Raw genomic sequence first — 16,211 nt, 5'->3', positions numbered from 1 at the left:
AAGAACATATATCCCATAAAAGCACATGGACAAAGGTGGTCCAGCACATGGACAAGGGTGGATATAGCATACTTGGACTTTCAGAAAGCCTTTGACAAGGTCCCTTAGGGTATGTCTATACTTACGCGGTAGTTCGACGGCTGGCAATCGAACTTCCGGGTTCGATTTATCGCGTCTGGTCTGGACGCGATAAATCGATCCTGGAAGTGCTCGCCGTCGACTGCAGTACTCCAGCTCGGCGAGAGGAGTACCGCGGAGTCGACGGGGGAGCCTGCCTGCCGCGTGTGGACTGCGTCTGAACCGCGGTAAGTTCAAACTAAGGTATGTCGACTTCAGCTACGTTATTCACGTAGCTGAAGTTGCGTACCTTAGTTCGAATTGGGGGGTTACTGTAGACCAGGCCTTAGTAAGGGCTCTTAAGCAATCACTCAGTTTTGAACATGGTGGCATTGCCTCTCATGAGCATGCCTCCTCCTCCCCACCCCCAAGTGATGGTTCTTTTGGTGGGTCTTCAGTCGACCTTCCAGCTGAGACACACACACTGTCCCTCCCTTCCAGGATATATAATCTCTAGTACTTTCTCATGGCCCACACTAACCTTTCCATGGTCCTGTTGCTCTTCCAGCCATCCAGGTACCCAGTTCTCCTTCTTTGAGCTCCAAGAAGCAACTGGCTGCTCTGCCTCTGCTGCTTCCTTTTATATGGCCCTTCTGGCCCCTGATTGGTCACTCCAGCAGCCTCTCTGATGGGCTACACCCCTGAAGCCCATCTAGGCTGCCTGGAGGACTTCTCTGCACTTTTCTGGGGAGGCAAGAGGAAGGGCCACAAGGCCTCCAGCAGGGGACCTCTGGATCTAGTCCACCCCATCACACCAAAGTAGGTATTGAGAATGATGATATTCTTCCTGGGTGTCTCAGCACTCTTTCCTCAATGAAATGCTTTGCATTTCATTAACTATCACCTAGCACCTTCTGTAGTCATAAGGAGGTATCTACCCCAACTTTCCAAACCATCTGTTCCCAAAAGTCAGCTGCCTTGTGTGCTAGGAGCCACTCCAAACCTCTTCTATTGTTTCCAGGGCTGAGGAAGCATGTAGTCCAGCAGCAGGGGAAGTAGGGTACAGAGTGTCTGTTTAGATATTGCAGTGATTGGTGTTCTAGAATAACCATCCTAATATGTAGATGTGATATATAGAATCCACTGATTAGACAGGGCAAGCTGATGGAGAGGAGCAAAGGTGAGGCAGGATCAACCAAGACTGCAGCCACTCCCAGCAGCCACACAAACTCTCCTTCCTTTGTGGCAGAGCCCCCTGCCCAAAAAAGTCTGTTACCAAGTCCCCAGATGACAATCATAAGAACTGGCCAATTTCCTAAGAGTTAATTGATGCTGCTATGTGTTTTTGTAAATAATGCAGGTCTTGCCTTTGCCAAATACAGCTTTGCACTGTCTCTCGTGGTTACGGCATCTCCCCTGGAAACAACAGTCATTGTCACCGCATGGAGTTCCATCTTGCTTAAATACATCCTCTGGGCACCAGCTTGAAGTCCCATTGCAGAACTCGGGAAGGTCACACTCACCAATACTTTTTCTGCATATTTCCCCTTGTCTATGAAGCTGTTAAAATAAGAATACAAGGATGTGATTTCTCTCTGGAGGCCTATTTCATGAGCCACCATTTACCTTCTTAAAATATGTTTGTTTTAGGAGTCCCCAAACATCTAACAGGAAAGGAAAAACCCACCTGCAGTTGCTTTGCCTTTTATTTTAAACAGAGATCAGATAAAAGGAAGATGCGACATAAATACTCCTTGTGCTATTAATTAAGAAGTGCACTCTAATTCCAGTATTTAAAATATTTGTGATTCTTTTCCACTCCCAAATATACTTTTTGCCCATCTATTAATTTTTTCCATGTTGAGTCTGCTGAGACTAGACCTGGGGTCACTTCACCTGCAGTATTCAGAAGCTGGATCTGTCAGTCATTGGGGAGAAGGGGATGGGACCCACCTATAAATATCCTCTCCAGAACGAGTACTTAGTAGAAGTAGTATGACTGTAGCACCTAGGAGTTGCAGTCAAGGACCCAGATCCCCATTTTGCTTGGTGCTATACAAACGCAGAACAAGACAACAGTCTTTGCCCCAAAGAGCCAGAACCCAAGTATAAGACAAGAGACAAATGATGGCTACAGATAGATGGGGTAGCATGCAAGGAAACAATCTGACAGTATTGGACAGCTTGACAGGCAGTGGTCTTAGCTCACCAGCAGCCTATTGTCAATTTTTTGGTAGGCATTAAGGAAAAGGATAGTTTTGAGATGGGTAATTGCTTAGTTTTAATCAGTGTTTATGGAGAGCTCCTCCCAAGCATGAGGGGCAGTATGGGTGAAAGCCAGAAAGTCCTTGTTTGAAAATGTGACAAGAGGGTAATGAAAGCTGGCATCATGGGTGGATTGGAGTTTAGCATTGACCGCTCAATAGTAAATGAGAGATGACATGGTGGGGATTGGTCAAGAAAAGTAGCATATATTTAATGTGAAAGAGAAGAGGGAGCCAGGGGAGGGGAGCAAAGAGACAGGTGACATGGTCAAAGCAACAAACTAGGAAAGTGATCTTTGCAGAAGCATTATGAAATTATATGAATGGGCAAAGATTGCATTTGTCAAGACCGGAGAGAAGGATGTTGCAGTAATTGAGTTGTGAGATGAGAGCAGGGATGAGAATTTTAGGTGTCTGATTGGATAAGAAAGGCCATATCTTAGATTTGTTATACAGAAAGAATTAGCAAGGTTTACAAACTGCCTGGAAATGAGGTCCTAGAGAATGGTCCAGCTCAAAGATGGCACCTAAGTTAAGGGGCCTGACGGACAGACAGGATGGTGTTGTCCACAGTGATCAAAAGGAGGTATTGCGGAGGGCACAGTGGGGATGGAGAGAAAGAAATGAGTTCTGTTTTAGCCATGTTGAGCTTGAGCTGATGGCTGGATATCCACGAAGAGACATCAGAGAGATAGGCTGAGATTTCTGTTTGGAGAGAGGAACACAGGTCTGTAGTAGAGAATTAGATCTGTAAGAATGTGTTTTGTTTTACCTATGGCCTGAAAGGAGAGTCTGGATGCTTCCTCCTCTGCCAATTCTAGAGGATTCCATGAATCTTTGAGTAAATGCAGCCTTGTGGCAAATATTTCTGAATAACTGGGCACTGAGGAAAAAGAAGGCCTATCTGTGTGCCAAGCACTACACATCTGTCAGAAAACATCCTTTGGAACTTTTGCCAAGTTTTCCTGAGAAACTGGTATGGAAGGATTGGGTGATACGATGAAGTTGGATTGCTGTCAGAGGACTCCTATTCATGAGGTTGGAAGTAAAGGGCTGTAAGGATGGTAAGTAGAGGAAATGAATATAGTTTCTCCAATCCCAGGAGATTCTCTGCTGAGTCCCTTATTTACTGACCAGTTGAGATACTGATCTGTAGGGTGGGCTGAATGGAAGCACTTTCTGCTACTGTACTGGTTCCCACAGCAGCAGGTGCCACACTTATTGCATCAGTGATAGCACAAGAACTCTCTATTGTTGACACAGGCTTTTCTGGGGTCTAGAGGAGGTGATTTGATCCTTTATTGCAGAACCCTTAGTTGGGGGTCTGGCTGTCACCAAGGTCTCCTGCAGATGATCTGAGAAATCTCAGAGAGCTCGAGAGGGTGAAGAAGAGGAACTTAATTCTGTCTAAATAAGGATATCTTGCACTGGGAGCTGGAATAGGTTCTCCTCCTTCATGTGAGCCATCTTGACAGTGCCCAGGCTCAGATGACTCTGGACATAAAGGCATTCCATTCTATGGCGAGAAGTCAAGAACATAAGAACATAAGAAAGGCCGTACCGGGTCAGACCAAAGGTCCATCTAGCCCAGTATCCTGTCTACCTACAGTGGCCAATGTCAGGTGCCCCAGAGGGAGTGAACCTAACAATGATCAAGTGATCTCTCTCCTGCCATCCATCTCCACCCTCTGACAGACAGAGGCTAGGGACACCATTCCTTACCCGTCCTGGCTAATAGCTATTAATGGACTTAACCACCATGCATTTATCCAGTTCTCTTTTAAACTCTGTTATAGTCCTAGCCTTCACAACCTCCTCAGGTAAGGAGTTCCACAAGTTGACTGTGTGCTGCGTGAAGAAGAACTTCCTTTTATTTGTTTTAAACCTGCTGCCTATTAATTTCATTTGATGACTCCTAGTTCTTGTATTATGGGAATAAGTAAATAACTTTTCCTTATCCACTTTCTCCACATCACTCATGATTTTATATACCTCTATCATATCCCCCCTTAGGCCTGGTCTACACTAGGAGGTTATGTCGAATTTAGCAGCGTTAACTCGAATTAACCCTGCACCCATCCACACAACGAAGCTATTTATTTCGACATAGAGGTCTCTTTAAATCGATTTCTGTACTCCTCCCCGACGAGGGGAGTAGCGCTAAATTCAACATGGCCATGTTGAATTAAGGTAGGTGTGGATGGAATTCGACGCTAATAGCTCCGGGAGCTATCCCACAGTGCACCACTCTGTTGACGCTCTGGACAGCAGTCCGAGCTCGGATGCTCTGACCAGCCACCAGCCACACAGGAAAAGCCCCGGGAAAATTTGAATTCCTTTTCCTGTCTGGCCAGTTTGAATCTCATTTCCTGTTTGGACATCGTGGCGAGCTCAGCAGCACTGGCAACGATGCAGAGCTCTCCAGCAGAGGTGACCATGCAATCGCAGAATAGAAAGAGGGCCCCAGCATGGACTGATTGGGAAGTCTTGGATCTGATAGCTGTGTGGGGCGATGAGTCCGTGCTTTCGGAGCTGCGATCGAAAAAACGGAATGCGAAGATCTACGAGAAGATCTCAAAAGCCATGACAGAGAGAGGATACAGCCGGGATGCAACGCAGTGCCGTGTGAAAATCAAGGAGCTGAGACAAGGCTACCAGAAGACCAAAGAGTCAAACGGACGCTCTGGATCCCAGCCCCAGACATGCCATTTCTACGAGGCACTGCATTCCATTCTAGGTGCGGCCGCCACCACTACCCCACCACTGTCCGTGGACTCTGACGATGGGGTATTGTCGATGGCCGCTTCCTCGGAGATGTTCGTGGATGGGGAAGATGAGGAAGGAGATGAGGAGGACGAGGCAGTCGACAGCGCTTTCAACGCTGATTTCCCCGACAGCCAGAGGTTGGTAGGGGATCACGGAGATCCCCTACCAACCCTCCCAAGGTGGTAACCCGGACTGTGAATGAGGGGAAGGATCAGTAGGTAAGTGTTTTAAACATTTATTTTGAACAGAATAGGAATGGTATCTTAACAATGGGTTTTTCATGATTAGTTTGCCCTAGGCGCTTTAGTTTTTAGTCCTTGCCAGTGCAGCTACTGGAAAATTCTGTCAATATGTCCGGGGATAGAGCAGAAATCCTCCTGGGACATCTCCACGAAGCTCTCCTGGAGGTATTGTGAAAGCCTTTGTATCAGGTTCCTGGGCAGAGCGACCTTATTGCGTCCTCCATGGTAGGAAACTTTTCCGCGCCAGGCTAGCAGCAAGTACTCCGGGATCATTGCCTGGCAAAGCATGGCGGCATACGGCCCTGGTGTTTGCTGGCATTCACGCAGCATGCGGTCTTTCTCTGTCTCCGAAATCCTCATCAGAGTGATATCACTCATGGTGACCTGCTTTGAATCAGGAGAATGTTAGTATTGGGACTGATTGCCTGTTCCTTTACATAACTGTAACCGGCGGTTTACAGCCACGCGGTGGAGGTGGGACAGAGGCAGCATGCAGGGATCTTTCCCAGGGACAGCCGCGAGGGGGGTGGGACAGGGGCAGAGTTCATGCTGGCTGGATTGCCGGCAGCAGGAACTGGCCAACACTAGGAGCATTTCTTGGAACGTGAAAGGAGGGCACTGCTATAAATTAAGCTTTAAGCAGCCAAAAGTCTACGGCTTACCATGTCCGCCTGCTAGCCGAATTCCGTTGTCTGGCCCCGCTTGTGTGATGTGTACAGCAAGACCTCAGGCACTCAATGGGAGGGCCAAAAATTCGACCTTGTACTGAGTGCGCATGTGATAGGTACTGTGCATGGTCTTGTTCACAGAGAGACTATATTCATTGTTCGCAAAACTGTACCTTTGTGAGGAATTCACTCCATTTTTCCCATCCTACAGCTGCGAGTGTCTCCCGAGCTACCCCGACATCCCCCTCCCAGAGGCTGGCGCAGATCAGGCGATGAAAGAGAAGGACACGGGACGAGATGTTCTCAGAACTTATGGGCTGCTCCCGAGCCGAGGCGGCACAGCAGACCCAGTGGAGGGAGAACAAGTCGTAATACCAACGATCACACAGCGAACGGGAGGACAGGTGGTGGCAGGAAGACCAGCAGGCGACTCAAACGCTGCTTGGACTAATGAGGGAGCAAACGGACACGCTCCGGCGCCTTGTAGATGTTCTGCAGGACCGGAGGCAGGAGGACAGAGCCCAGCTGCATTCTATCTCTAACCGCCCTCCCCCGCCACAAAGTCCCATCCCCCCCTCACCCAAAGTCCCAAGAAGGCGGCAGGAGCCGTGTAAACAGTCACTCCACCCCTGCAGACTGCTCAAGTAGCAGAAGGCTCTCATTCCCAAAGATTTGATAAGTCCTTTCCTTCACTCCAAAAGCACCTCACCCAAGCCCCCGTCCCAGTTTCATCCCCTAACTGTGTAGTCGTTAATAAAAAATATGTTTCTGTTCATTACTGTTTCCGTCATGTTCTTTTAGAGGAGAGTGTGTTTGAAGGGGGGGAAGGGGGTTGGTAATTGGAGAGGACAGTCACCTTTACCAGGGTACAGACACAGGGGCAGGTTCAGCAGAAGGTCACACACACATTGCAGTCACTAGGCACCCTGGTCAGTCTGGGAGGTGGTTTTCATGTTCTGTGTGGGGGGGCTATGTGAGTTTGTGGCGGGGGAGGGCGGTTACAGATCTTATGCAGCGGTTCTTAGCCTGGATGACAGAGCCACGCAGCAGGGGATCTGTAACTGCCCTCCCCCGCCACAAAGTCACATAGCCCCCACACACAGAGTCCCGAAAAGGAGGGGTGGCAGGCTCCGTTGAAACAACCAGTCCACCACTGTGGACCGCTCTAGGAGCAGGAGCCTGTCATTCCTCAAGTTTAGAAGTGTCCTTTTCATCACTACACCCGCTCCCCACCACAGTCTGCATCCCAGTTTCAACACTTTACCACGAAATTCTTAATAAAGAAAACGGTGTTAATGAACAAAGTTTCATTTATTTTATTTTTAAAGGTGTGTTGGAAGGGGGGGAAGGGGTTGGTAACTGGAGAGGATAGTCAACATTAACTGGGTAAAGAAACGGGGGCAGGTTCAGCTTCTGTTTAAACAAACTTAATAGTCACCGGTTACCCTGCTCACTCTGGAACCTAGTTTTCAAAGCTTCCCAGATGCACAGCACGTCCCGCTGGGCTCTTCCAATCGCCCGGCTGTCTGGCTGGGCATAATCAGCAGCCAGGTGATTTGCCTCAACCTCCCACCCCGCCATAAACGTCTCCCCCTTGCTTTCACAGAGATTGTGGAGCACACAGCAAGCTGCAATAACAATGGGGATATTGGTTTCGCTGAGATCAGAGTGAGTCAGTAAGCTTCTCCATGTCCCCTTCAGACGTCCAAAAGCACACTCCACCACCATTCTGCACTTGCTCAGCCGGTAGTTGAAGAGTTCTTTTTCAGCGTCCAGGGCGCCTGTATAGGGCTTCATGAGACGGGGCATTAGCGGGTAGGCTGGGTCCCCGAGGATCACTATAGGCATCTCCACATCCCCAACAGTTATTTTGTGGTCCGGGAAGTAAATACCTTCCTGCAGCCGTCTAAACAGACCAGAGTTCCTGAAAACGCGAGCATCATGAACCTTGCCCGGCCATCCGACTTTGATGTTGGTAAAACGTCCTCTATGGTCCACCAGTGCTTGCAGCACCATTGAAAAGTAGCCCTTTCGGTTAATGTACTGGCTGGCCTGGTGGGCCGGTCCCAGGATAGGGATGTGAGTTCCATCTATAGCCCCACCGCAGTTTGGGAATCCCATTGCAGCGAAGCCATCTATGATCACCTGCACATTTCCCAGGGTCACTGGGAGCAGTAGCTCAACGATTGGATTGGCTACTTGCATCACAGCAACCCCCACGGTAGATTTGCCCACTCCAAATTGGTTCGCGACTGACCGGTAGCTGACTGGCGTTGCAAGCTTCCAGAGGGCTATGGCCACTCGCTTCTGGACAGTCAGGGCTGCTCGCATCTGGGTGTCCTTGGGCTTCAGGCCAGGGGACAGCAACTCACAAAGTTCCAGGAAAGTTCCCTTCCGCATCCGAAAGTTTTGCAGCCACTGTGATTCAGCCCAGACCTGCAGCACTAAACGGTCCCACCAGTCCGTGCTTGTTTCCCGGGCCCAGAATCGCCGTTCCACAGCATCAACATGACCCATTGCCACCATGATGTTCACGGCGCGGGGTCCCGTGCTTTGTGAGAGGTCTGTGCCCCTCTCAGACTTAATGTCCTCACCGCGCTGCCATAGCCTCCTCACCCGATTTCTCAGCATCTGCCTCTGAAAAAGGTGGATGATAAGGTGCGAGGTGTTGACAACGGCCATAACTGCAGCGATGATCGCAGCGGGCTCCATGCTTGCAGTGCTGTGGCATCCGCGCTGTCAATCACCAGAAAAGTGCGCGAACTGATTGCCCGCCGACGCTTTCACGGAGGGAGGGCGGGAGTGAGGGTTGAATGACAACAGTTACCCAAAACCACCCTCGACACATTTTTTGCCCCAGCAGGCATTGGGGGCTCGACCTAGGATTCCAATGGGCAGCGGGGACTGCGGGAACTGTGGGATAGCTGCCCACAGTGCACCGCTTCCAATGTCAACGCTTGCCCCGTTAGTGTAGACTCACAAAGTCGAATTACTGTCCTTAGTGTGGATACACACGTTCGACTTTGTAATATCGGTTCCACAAATTCGCTTTAAGTAAAATCGAACTACTCTCGTAGTGTAGACATACCCTAAGTCTCCTCTTTTCCAAGCTGAAGAGTCCTAGCCTCTTTAATCTCTCCTCATATGGGACCCGTTCCAAACTCTTAATCATTTTAGTTGCCCTTTTCTGAACCTTTTCTAGTGCCAGTATATCTTTTTTGAGATGAGGAGACCACATCTGTACGCAGTATTCGAGATGAGGGCGTACCATCGATTTATATAAGGGCAATAATATATTCTCAGTCTTATTCTCTATCCCCTTTTTAATGATTCCTAATATCCTGTTTGCAGGATGATGATGAAGGAAGAGGACAATAGAGAGAAATTAGAAGTCCATTTAGGAACATAATGTTGGGGAAAATATCACTTTGGGGATGTTTTGAGGTCAGATAGTGTATGTCTACACAGCATTTGGGAGCAAGCTTCCCAGCCAAGGTCCACAAACTTGTGATAGCAGGGATCATGCTAGTGCACTATTTTTAGCTGTGTAGACGGTGCTTTGACATTTTGACTCAGGCTGGAGCTTGTGCTCTCAAGCCCACTCCACCTGCCCCAGGTTCAGAGTCTGAGCTCCAGCCCAAGGTGCAGCACCAAAGCACTGTCTACACAGTACACTAGAGCACACACTGCTAGCACAATTCTGTTGACCTAGGCTGGGAGGCTTGTTCCAAAAAGCTGAGTAGACATTCCAATAGGGCTTGGAGCCATGCATTGCCAATGGAGACAGAACATTCTGGAGAGGATGTTGATGGGCAGGTCCTTTCAACCTCTCACCAGTCTGTCATTGACAGCTTTAGCTGCCATCCTAGGTGAGTGTCCTAACTGCCAGGTTATAGAATCATTCTCACGCTTTCCCTGGCCACTGATTATTCAGTCATGCATAATAATAATGGATAGCTTTGGGGCTCAGGAAGGCAAGTGAAAATGACTCTCTAGGCTGGTAGCTTGGACATTTACCTAGAATGTAGGGGACACAAGTCCAAGTCCCTACTCCAATGACTATTTAATGAATTATTAAAAGATGGAACAGCTTCAACAGGAGACATTAAGAAAGACTATACCACAATATCCCAGTGGCTAGGGCACTCTCGTATAATATGGGAAACCCAAGTTTAAATCCCTTCTCCAAATAAGCCAAAGGGGGAGGATTGTAAATGAGCATCCCAAGAAAGGACCCTAACCATTGGCTAAAGTTTATAAGGGAGCCTCACCACCAGCATTTTGTAAATTTCTCCTCCTTTGCTTTTGTCAAAATGCCTAAAGTCAAAACAAAAACATTTGATTTGATGTGAAACAAAACATTTCATTTTAACCTTATTGAAACATTTCGATGTTTTGGTTTGGTCAAAATCGTTCAGTGAACTCTACATGAATTTGCAAATGGTTTTAAGTTGACCGAAATTTCCTTTTTCAGCAAATAAATGATTTGCTAAAAACAAATTGCCCAGCTCTAATCCCAACCCATCTACATGGGATTAACAGATACAGTACTTGAGAAGGAAATTGTGAAAATGAATAGCATTGCCACTGGCTATTAACTAAAAAAAAAAAAAATTAAACATTCAGTTTACCATAAAATACAAAACCTACAGTACATTTTTCTTACCTGACAGTTTTTGCAGCAAAGTCCAGAAATACAAGCAGCACCTGGCTTTATTACACAATTGGGTAGGCAACAACCACTCCGTAGGCACACCTTCAAATACAAAATGAATAGCACCTTACCATAAACATCTGTTGTGGGACTCTCCTGTAATAATCCTGTAAGAATCCTGTAATAATACTGCTCTTATCATTTATTGTTTGATTTCAAACAGTAACAAAGCTCAGTGAATTTGAGAGAGAAACACCCATTTCTTACCTAGTTCTAATTACATAGAATTTTCTAAAAAGTATTATTACTACTACTATTATTATGTGCTATTTCTGCTACACAGGGAATCCAAAGAGAATGCTACCATCAAGAGAGGAAGGATGATCCAGTGATTAGGGCAGCTGCCTGGGACTAAGAATACTGGGTTCAATTCCCTGCTCTGCTGTGAGTTTCAGCAAGTCATTTAGTTTTTCTGTTCCTCAGTTCCCTATCTGTAAAATGGGAGCAACAGGGAAGTACGATCTCAGAGGGGTGTTGTGAGGATAAATACGTTAAAAAAATTGTGAGGTGCTAGACATTACAGTTAAGCAAGTACCATAGATATATGTAATATTTCTAATGAGTTTAAGATATTTGCAAACAAAATCAAATAGTTTTAATGTAAACTTTAAAAGGCAGATTCACCAATACACTAGAGTAGCACAAAGAAGCCAAAATGTACTTTGTGAATTTGGCACTGATTTTCTAATTGACTTACTGGCTTGCGGGGTTGTGTTAGTGAGGCTGGTACTATGTGATATTAGGTGTGGGAAGAGCATAGTTCCTGAGTTCCAATGTCTCCATGGTTTAAGGGCACCCCCCTGTACTCCTGCCTGAGTTCTCCTGTCTGTGTTGCCAAAATGGGAGTGGTGCCAAGACAACCTTTTAAGGTGGGGAGCCTTTTAAGCACTGAGGTCCAAGCTAGTATGCAGCTATGTAATCTTTAAAGATCAGTGAGTTTGGCCAAATAAACTGCATGTGTCCAGTCTCCCCTTGAACCAGAGCCATTCTACCCAATAGAATTGTGGCATGTAAATTAGCTGCAGATGATGGGTGGTGATTGATTGAGTTAGCACTAATGTCACACTGGCCCCAGTGAAGTTATCCAAGCTGTTGACCTGAGTCTGTTTGTAGCTAGTTGTGCTAATTGGGCCTATACATTTACCCTAATTAAAAGCTCAACTGTAAAATGTAAGTGTGAAGGAACTGCTCAGGCTGGTGACAACACCAGTGGCGATGTCACCACAGGAGGTGGAACCTCAGGGAGGTTTGGTCAAGGTGACAGTTGGAAAGTGGATCTCGACAGAGGGAGATCTGGGAATTGTGACAGGGCAGTCACACGCTAGACTTGCCTGGATAATGGGCTAAGTGAAGAAGCATTAGGAGAGCTCTGAGAAGGGAATCTGAAGAGGCTGAAATGAGCTGAGCTTGGTGTCCCTAGCCCCAGAAGCTTCCCACATTAATAGATCATGCTGTATGATGGTGTAAGACCTGGTCTACACTAAAAAGTTAGGTTGACCCAGCTATGTCACTCAAGGGTGTGAAAAATCCACACCCGAGTGACAAATTTAAGCCGACCTCACCTCTGATGTAGACAGCTCCACGGTGTAGACAGAACTGGAGTGCTGCAGCTGTGCCACCCTGGCATTTCAAGTGTAGACAAGCCCTAAGTTATTTAGGCAACTGATTGCCACTTCTTGAAGTGGTGCTATATAATAATTACCACAAGCAAGAGTTTATCTCTTGGTTTTCCAGTTCCTGGGGAGAAAAGACTAAACCCTTTTAACTCTGAGTCTAAAAGAAACAAGGAGTGAATACTGGATGGTAGCAGCAACACCACCAGATAGAGAGGATGTGTGTCAGCTGTTCCCCAGAGGTCCTCAAAGTAAGTGAAAGTTTATATATTGTCACAATGACCTGTTACACCTTTTCTTAAACATTTTCATATATGACAGAGACAGACTGAATTCATTTAAACACAGAGGGTTTTATTGATACCACTGACAAAATCATGCCAGAGAAAGGAACACAGAAGGGCACTATCATCTCCACATGCTCTGGCTAAATCCTGAACCGCAGCTATGATGGTAGGGATAGGATACAGAGGGACCTATACAAATTAGAGGATTGGGCTAAAAGAAACCTGATGAGGTTCAACAAGGACAAGTGCAGAGTCCTGCACTTAGGATGGAAGAATCCCATGCACTGCTACAAACTAGGGACCGAATGGCTAGGCAGCAGTTCTGCAGAAAAGGACCTAGGGGTTACAGTGGATGAGAAGCTGCATATGAGTCAACAGTGTGCCCTTGTTGCCAAGAAGGGTAACAGCATTTTGGGCTGTAAAAGTAGGGGCATTGCCAGCAGTTCAAGGGACGTGATCGGTCCCCTCTATTCGACATTGGTGAGGCCTCATCTATAGTACTGTGTCCAGTTTTGGGCCCCACACTATGAGAAGGTTGTGGAAAAATTGGAAAGAGTCCAGTGGAGGGCAACAAAAATTATTAGGGGGCTGGAGCACATGACTTATGAGGAGAGGCTGAGGGAACTGGGATTGTTTAGTCTGCAGAAGAGAAGAATGAGGGGGGATTTGATAGCTGCTTTCAACTACCTGAAAGGGGGTTCCAAAGAGAATGGATCTAGACTGTTCTCAGTGGTACTAGATGACAAAACAAGGAGTAATGGTCTCAAGTTGCAGTGGGGAAAGTTTAGGTTGGATATTAGGAAAAACTTTTTCACTAGGAGAGTGGTGAAGCACTGGAACAGGTTACCTAGGGAGGAGGTGGAATCTCCTTCCTTAGAGGTTTTTAAGGTCAGGTTTGACAAAGCCCTGGCTGGGATGATTTAGTTGGGAATTGGTCCTGCTTTGAGCAGGGGGTTGGACTAGATGACCTCCTGATGTCCCTTCCAACCCTGATATTCTATGATGTGAGACTTCATCTTGCCCACACCTAATCTTCCCCTATGTGTCCTCTTCCTGCCTCACCTTATTTCTTCTCTTTTCTAACACTCTCCTTTTTCCTTCTGTTTAATCAAAGCCTGGTTTAGCTGGCAGAGACTGTATATTTTGCAATCTGGCTGTAAGACTGTGACCAGAAAGGCAGTTAGAAACAATGCCCTAAACAGCCGAATGCTGGTACAAGTTTGTCACGTCTCAGAGTGACTGATAAGACTGTGGGCTGTGCCTGTGTTTCTGCAACAATAAGGTTGCAAGTAAGAGTCAGCACCAGAGACAGAAACTACATTTTCTATTCTTATCTCTCCCGTTGTGTGTTGGTCTTGGTTTTTCAGGATCGAACTTCAAGAACAACGCAAAAACAACAGTTCTAGCCCATCTCAACTGACTTTCCTTTCTTTCCCCCCAAGAAGAATAGTTATTATCTTTGACACCATCTAAAACCCTGTCAAATAAGGGGTTTTCCTTTTAAAATCTCTATCTAGCTAAGGAAAAGGAAAAAGGGATATTGTTAAAATAAAAGCCTTATTTAATACTTTACATTGCAAATGCTTGAACTGTTTTTCCTTTTCTTTTGCATCTTTAATAATAGGTTCAATGGATTTGGGGTGCTTGCCATGATATAGGTTGTGGTGTCTGTATACCAAACCTTGTTTAACACTGGTTAATATTGGACAGTGACTGGGTGTAGCAGGTCAGCTACTCACCGACGCGGAGCCTCCTGCTGGTCATCTTGGGAATTAGCTTTTTCAGCTCCGGAGCGCCCCCTGCTGGCCGGTGGCTCGCCTGCCTTAGGCCCTATGTCCCTCCCAGACCCCAGTGCCCCTTTACCTCAGGGTTCAGCCCCAGTAGTATCCCCACACTCTGGGTCTACCCTCCCAGGGGAACCCCCAACCCTCTAAACCCACCTTGCCTCAGTGGCCACTGCCAGTCATCATCTAGCCCCCGCTCACTGGGGCAGACTGCAGTCTGTAATGGCCACTCATCATTGGTAAGGGGTTTGGACCTGCTGCCTTTACCAATCCCCAGGCTACACCTCGGTAGCCCCAGTATCTTTCTAGGCCTTCACCAAGGCCTGCAGCCTGGGGATTTACCAGGCTGGAGCTCCCCAGCTCCCTTTGCCCTTTTCCCCAGCACTGTTCTGCTTCAGGTACATTGCTCTCGGGCAGCTAGCTCTTCCCACTCCAGGGCTAGAGTGAGACTCCTCCAGCTCCTGGCCCCCAGCCCTCTTATCAGGGCCAGCTGGGCCCTGATTGGGCATGGCCCCAGCTGTGGCTGCTTCCCCAATCAGCCTAGCTTGGCTGTTTAACCCCTGTTCTCCAGGAGTGGGGTAGCTGCCCCACTACTCTGAGTTACGTTAACAAATTTTACTCTTTGGGCTCATATATGCCATCTAAATTAGTACAATGAGCCTACTATGGAGGTGCTGGTAATGACTTCATAATATAGGCTGAATTCTACTTTGCACTTAAAGCCAGGATTCAACCTCTTTGCTATGGTATCCAGAGTACTTATAAGGAGCTGGCAATGGACTGCAATGCGAGTGTGTGAACAACATCTCAGTCGGAAACAGGAGGATCCCTGGGTGGACAAGCACACCATGGTTTGCTGAAGTTGGGAGCAGTATAATTGGGTTCAGAGAAACCAAATCAGCAGGGAGGGGAACAAGATTCAAGATTCACAAGTGCAGAGTGGATCCCTTTTGGCTGAAGCCAGGATAATAGTTCTGTTAGCAGCAGAAGTAAGGGGCCAGTACTTCTGACAACTACTGCTGGGTCCAGGTCTGGTGCTATTAGTGGAGTAGAGAGGAAGAAGCAGAAGAAGAAACTATCAGTTGCCTCTGTGTGCATGCCTAACCCATCAGTCTTTCTCCAGAGTTGACTATTCTGTAAAAGACTTGAGCATTGACATTAACACAAGTGTTAGGAAACCCAATTTTAAACACTAGGATCAAGTAGGTGTGGCATGCACTCTGCGGATGCATAAAAAGGCAGGAAGCCAGCCTACCCAGGACAATGAACTGGCCATGAATAAAGTCAGACTGGAAATTAGAAGTAACCATCAGAGGAGTGAGGTTCTGGAACAGCTTTCCAGTAGAAGTAGCAGGAGCTTGATAGGATAATATGATGGGGTTTCCTGCGATAGCAGGGGACTGAACTCAGTGACTTCCAGTTCTTTGTTCCACAGACGCTACATCCCAGTGACTGAAGTAAACATTGCAGGGGGCTTGTGCTTTGGCCACCCTTTGCACAACCCCCCACATCTCTTGCACCCCTCTTCACCAGTGGAAGCACACAGGCCTCTTGAGAAAGGGCCCTCTGTGGCCATCGAGGATAGGGGCTAGGTTTGTATGCAAAGGGTTTGATCCTGTTAGTAGGCAAGTAATATATGCAGTAGAATTCACATAAAAATGCACACAAAGAGATGCCTCATTATACATTACTTCTGTTGATTTGAATGGGTGCTGTAGGACTTATGGTCAGTATTAAGTATCAGGGGGTAGCCGTGTTAGTCTGTATCTACAAAAACAACAAGGAGTCTGGTGGCACCTTAAAGACTAACAGATTT

At 47.1% G+C, this 16,211-nt stretch overlaps 1 protein-coding gene across 1 annotated transcript in view; it reads right to left on the bottom strand.

Annotated features, from left to right (window-relative positions):
• LOC113407718 (disintegrin and metalloproteinase domain-containing protein 20-like) overlaps positions 1–16,211 on the bottom strand; it is a 166,225-nt gene that overhangs the window by 52,755 nt on the left and 97,259 nt on the right. The window contains exons 15-17 of the mRNA XM_026657439.1: positions 12,274–12,331; positions 10,664–10,753; positions 1,425–1,617 (exon numbers count right to left, since the gene is read on the bottom strand). Coding sequence (XP_026513224.1) covers positions 1,425–1,617; positions 10,664–10,753; positions 12,274–12,331 — 341 coding nt within the window. The remainder of the gene's footprint in view (positions 1–1,424; positions 1,618–10,663; positions 10,754–12,273; positions 12,332–16,211) is intronic.

This window comes from Terrapene carolina, unplaced genomic scaffold (genome assembly GCF_002925995.2).
Source record: "Terrapene carolina triunguis isolate 2854851 unplaced genomic scaffold, T_m_triunguis-2.0 Scaffold244, whole genome shotgun sequence".
Classification (NCBI taxonomy): domain Eukaryota; kingdom Metazoa; phylum Chordata; order Testudines; family Emydidae; genus Terrapene; species Terrapene triunguis.
This window is presented reverse-complemented; position numbering and strand designations above follow the sequence as displayed.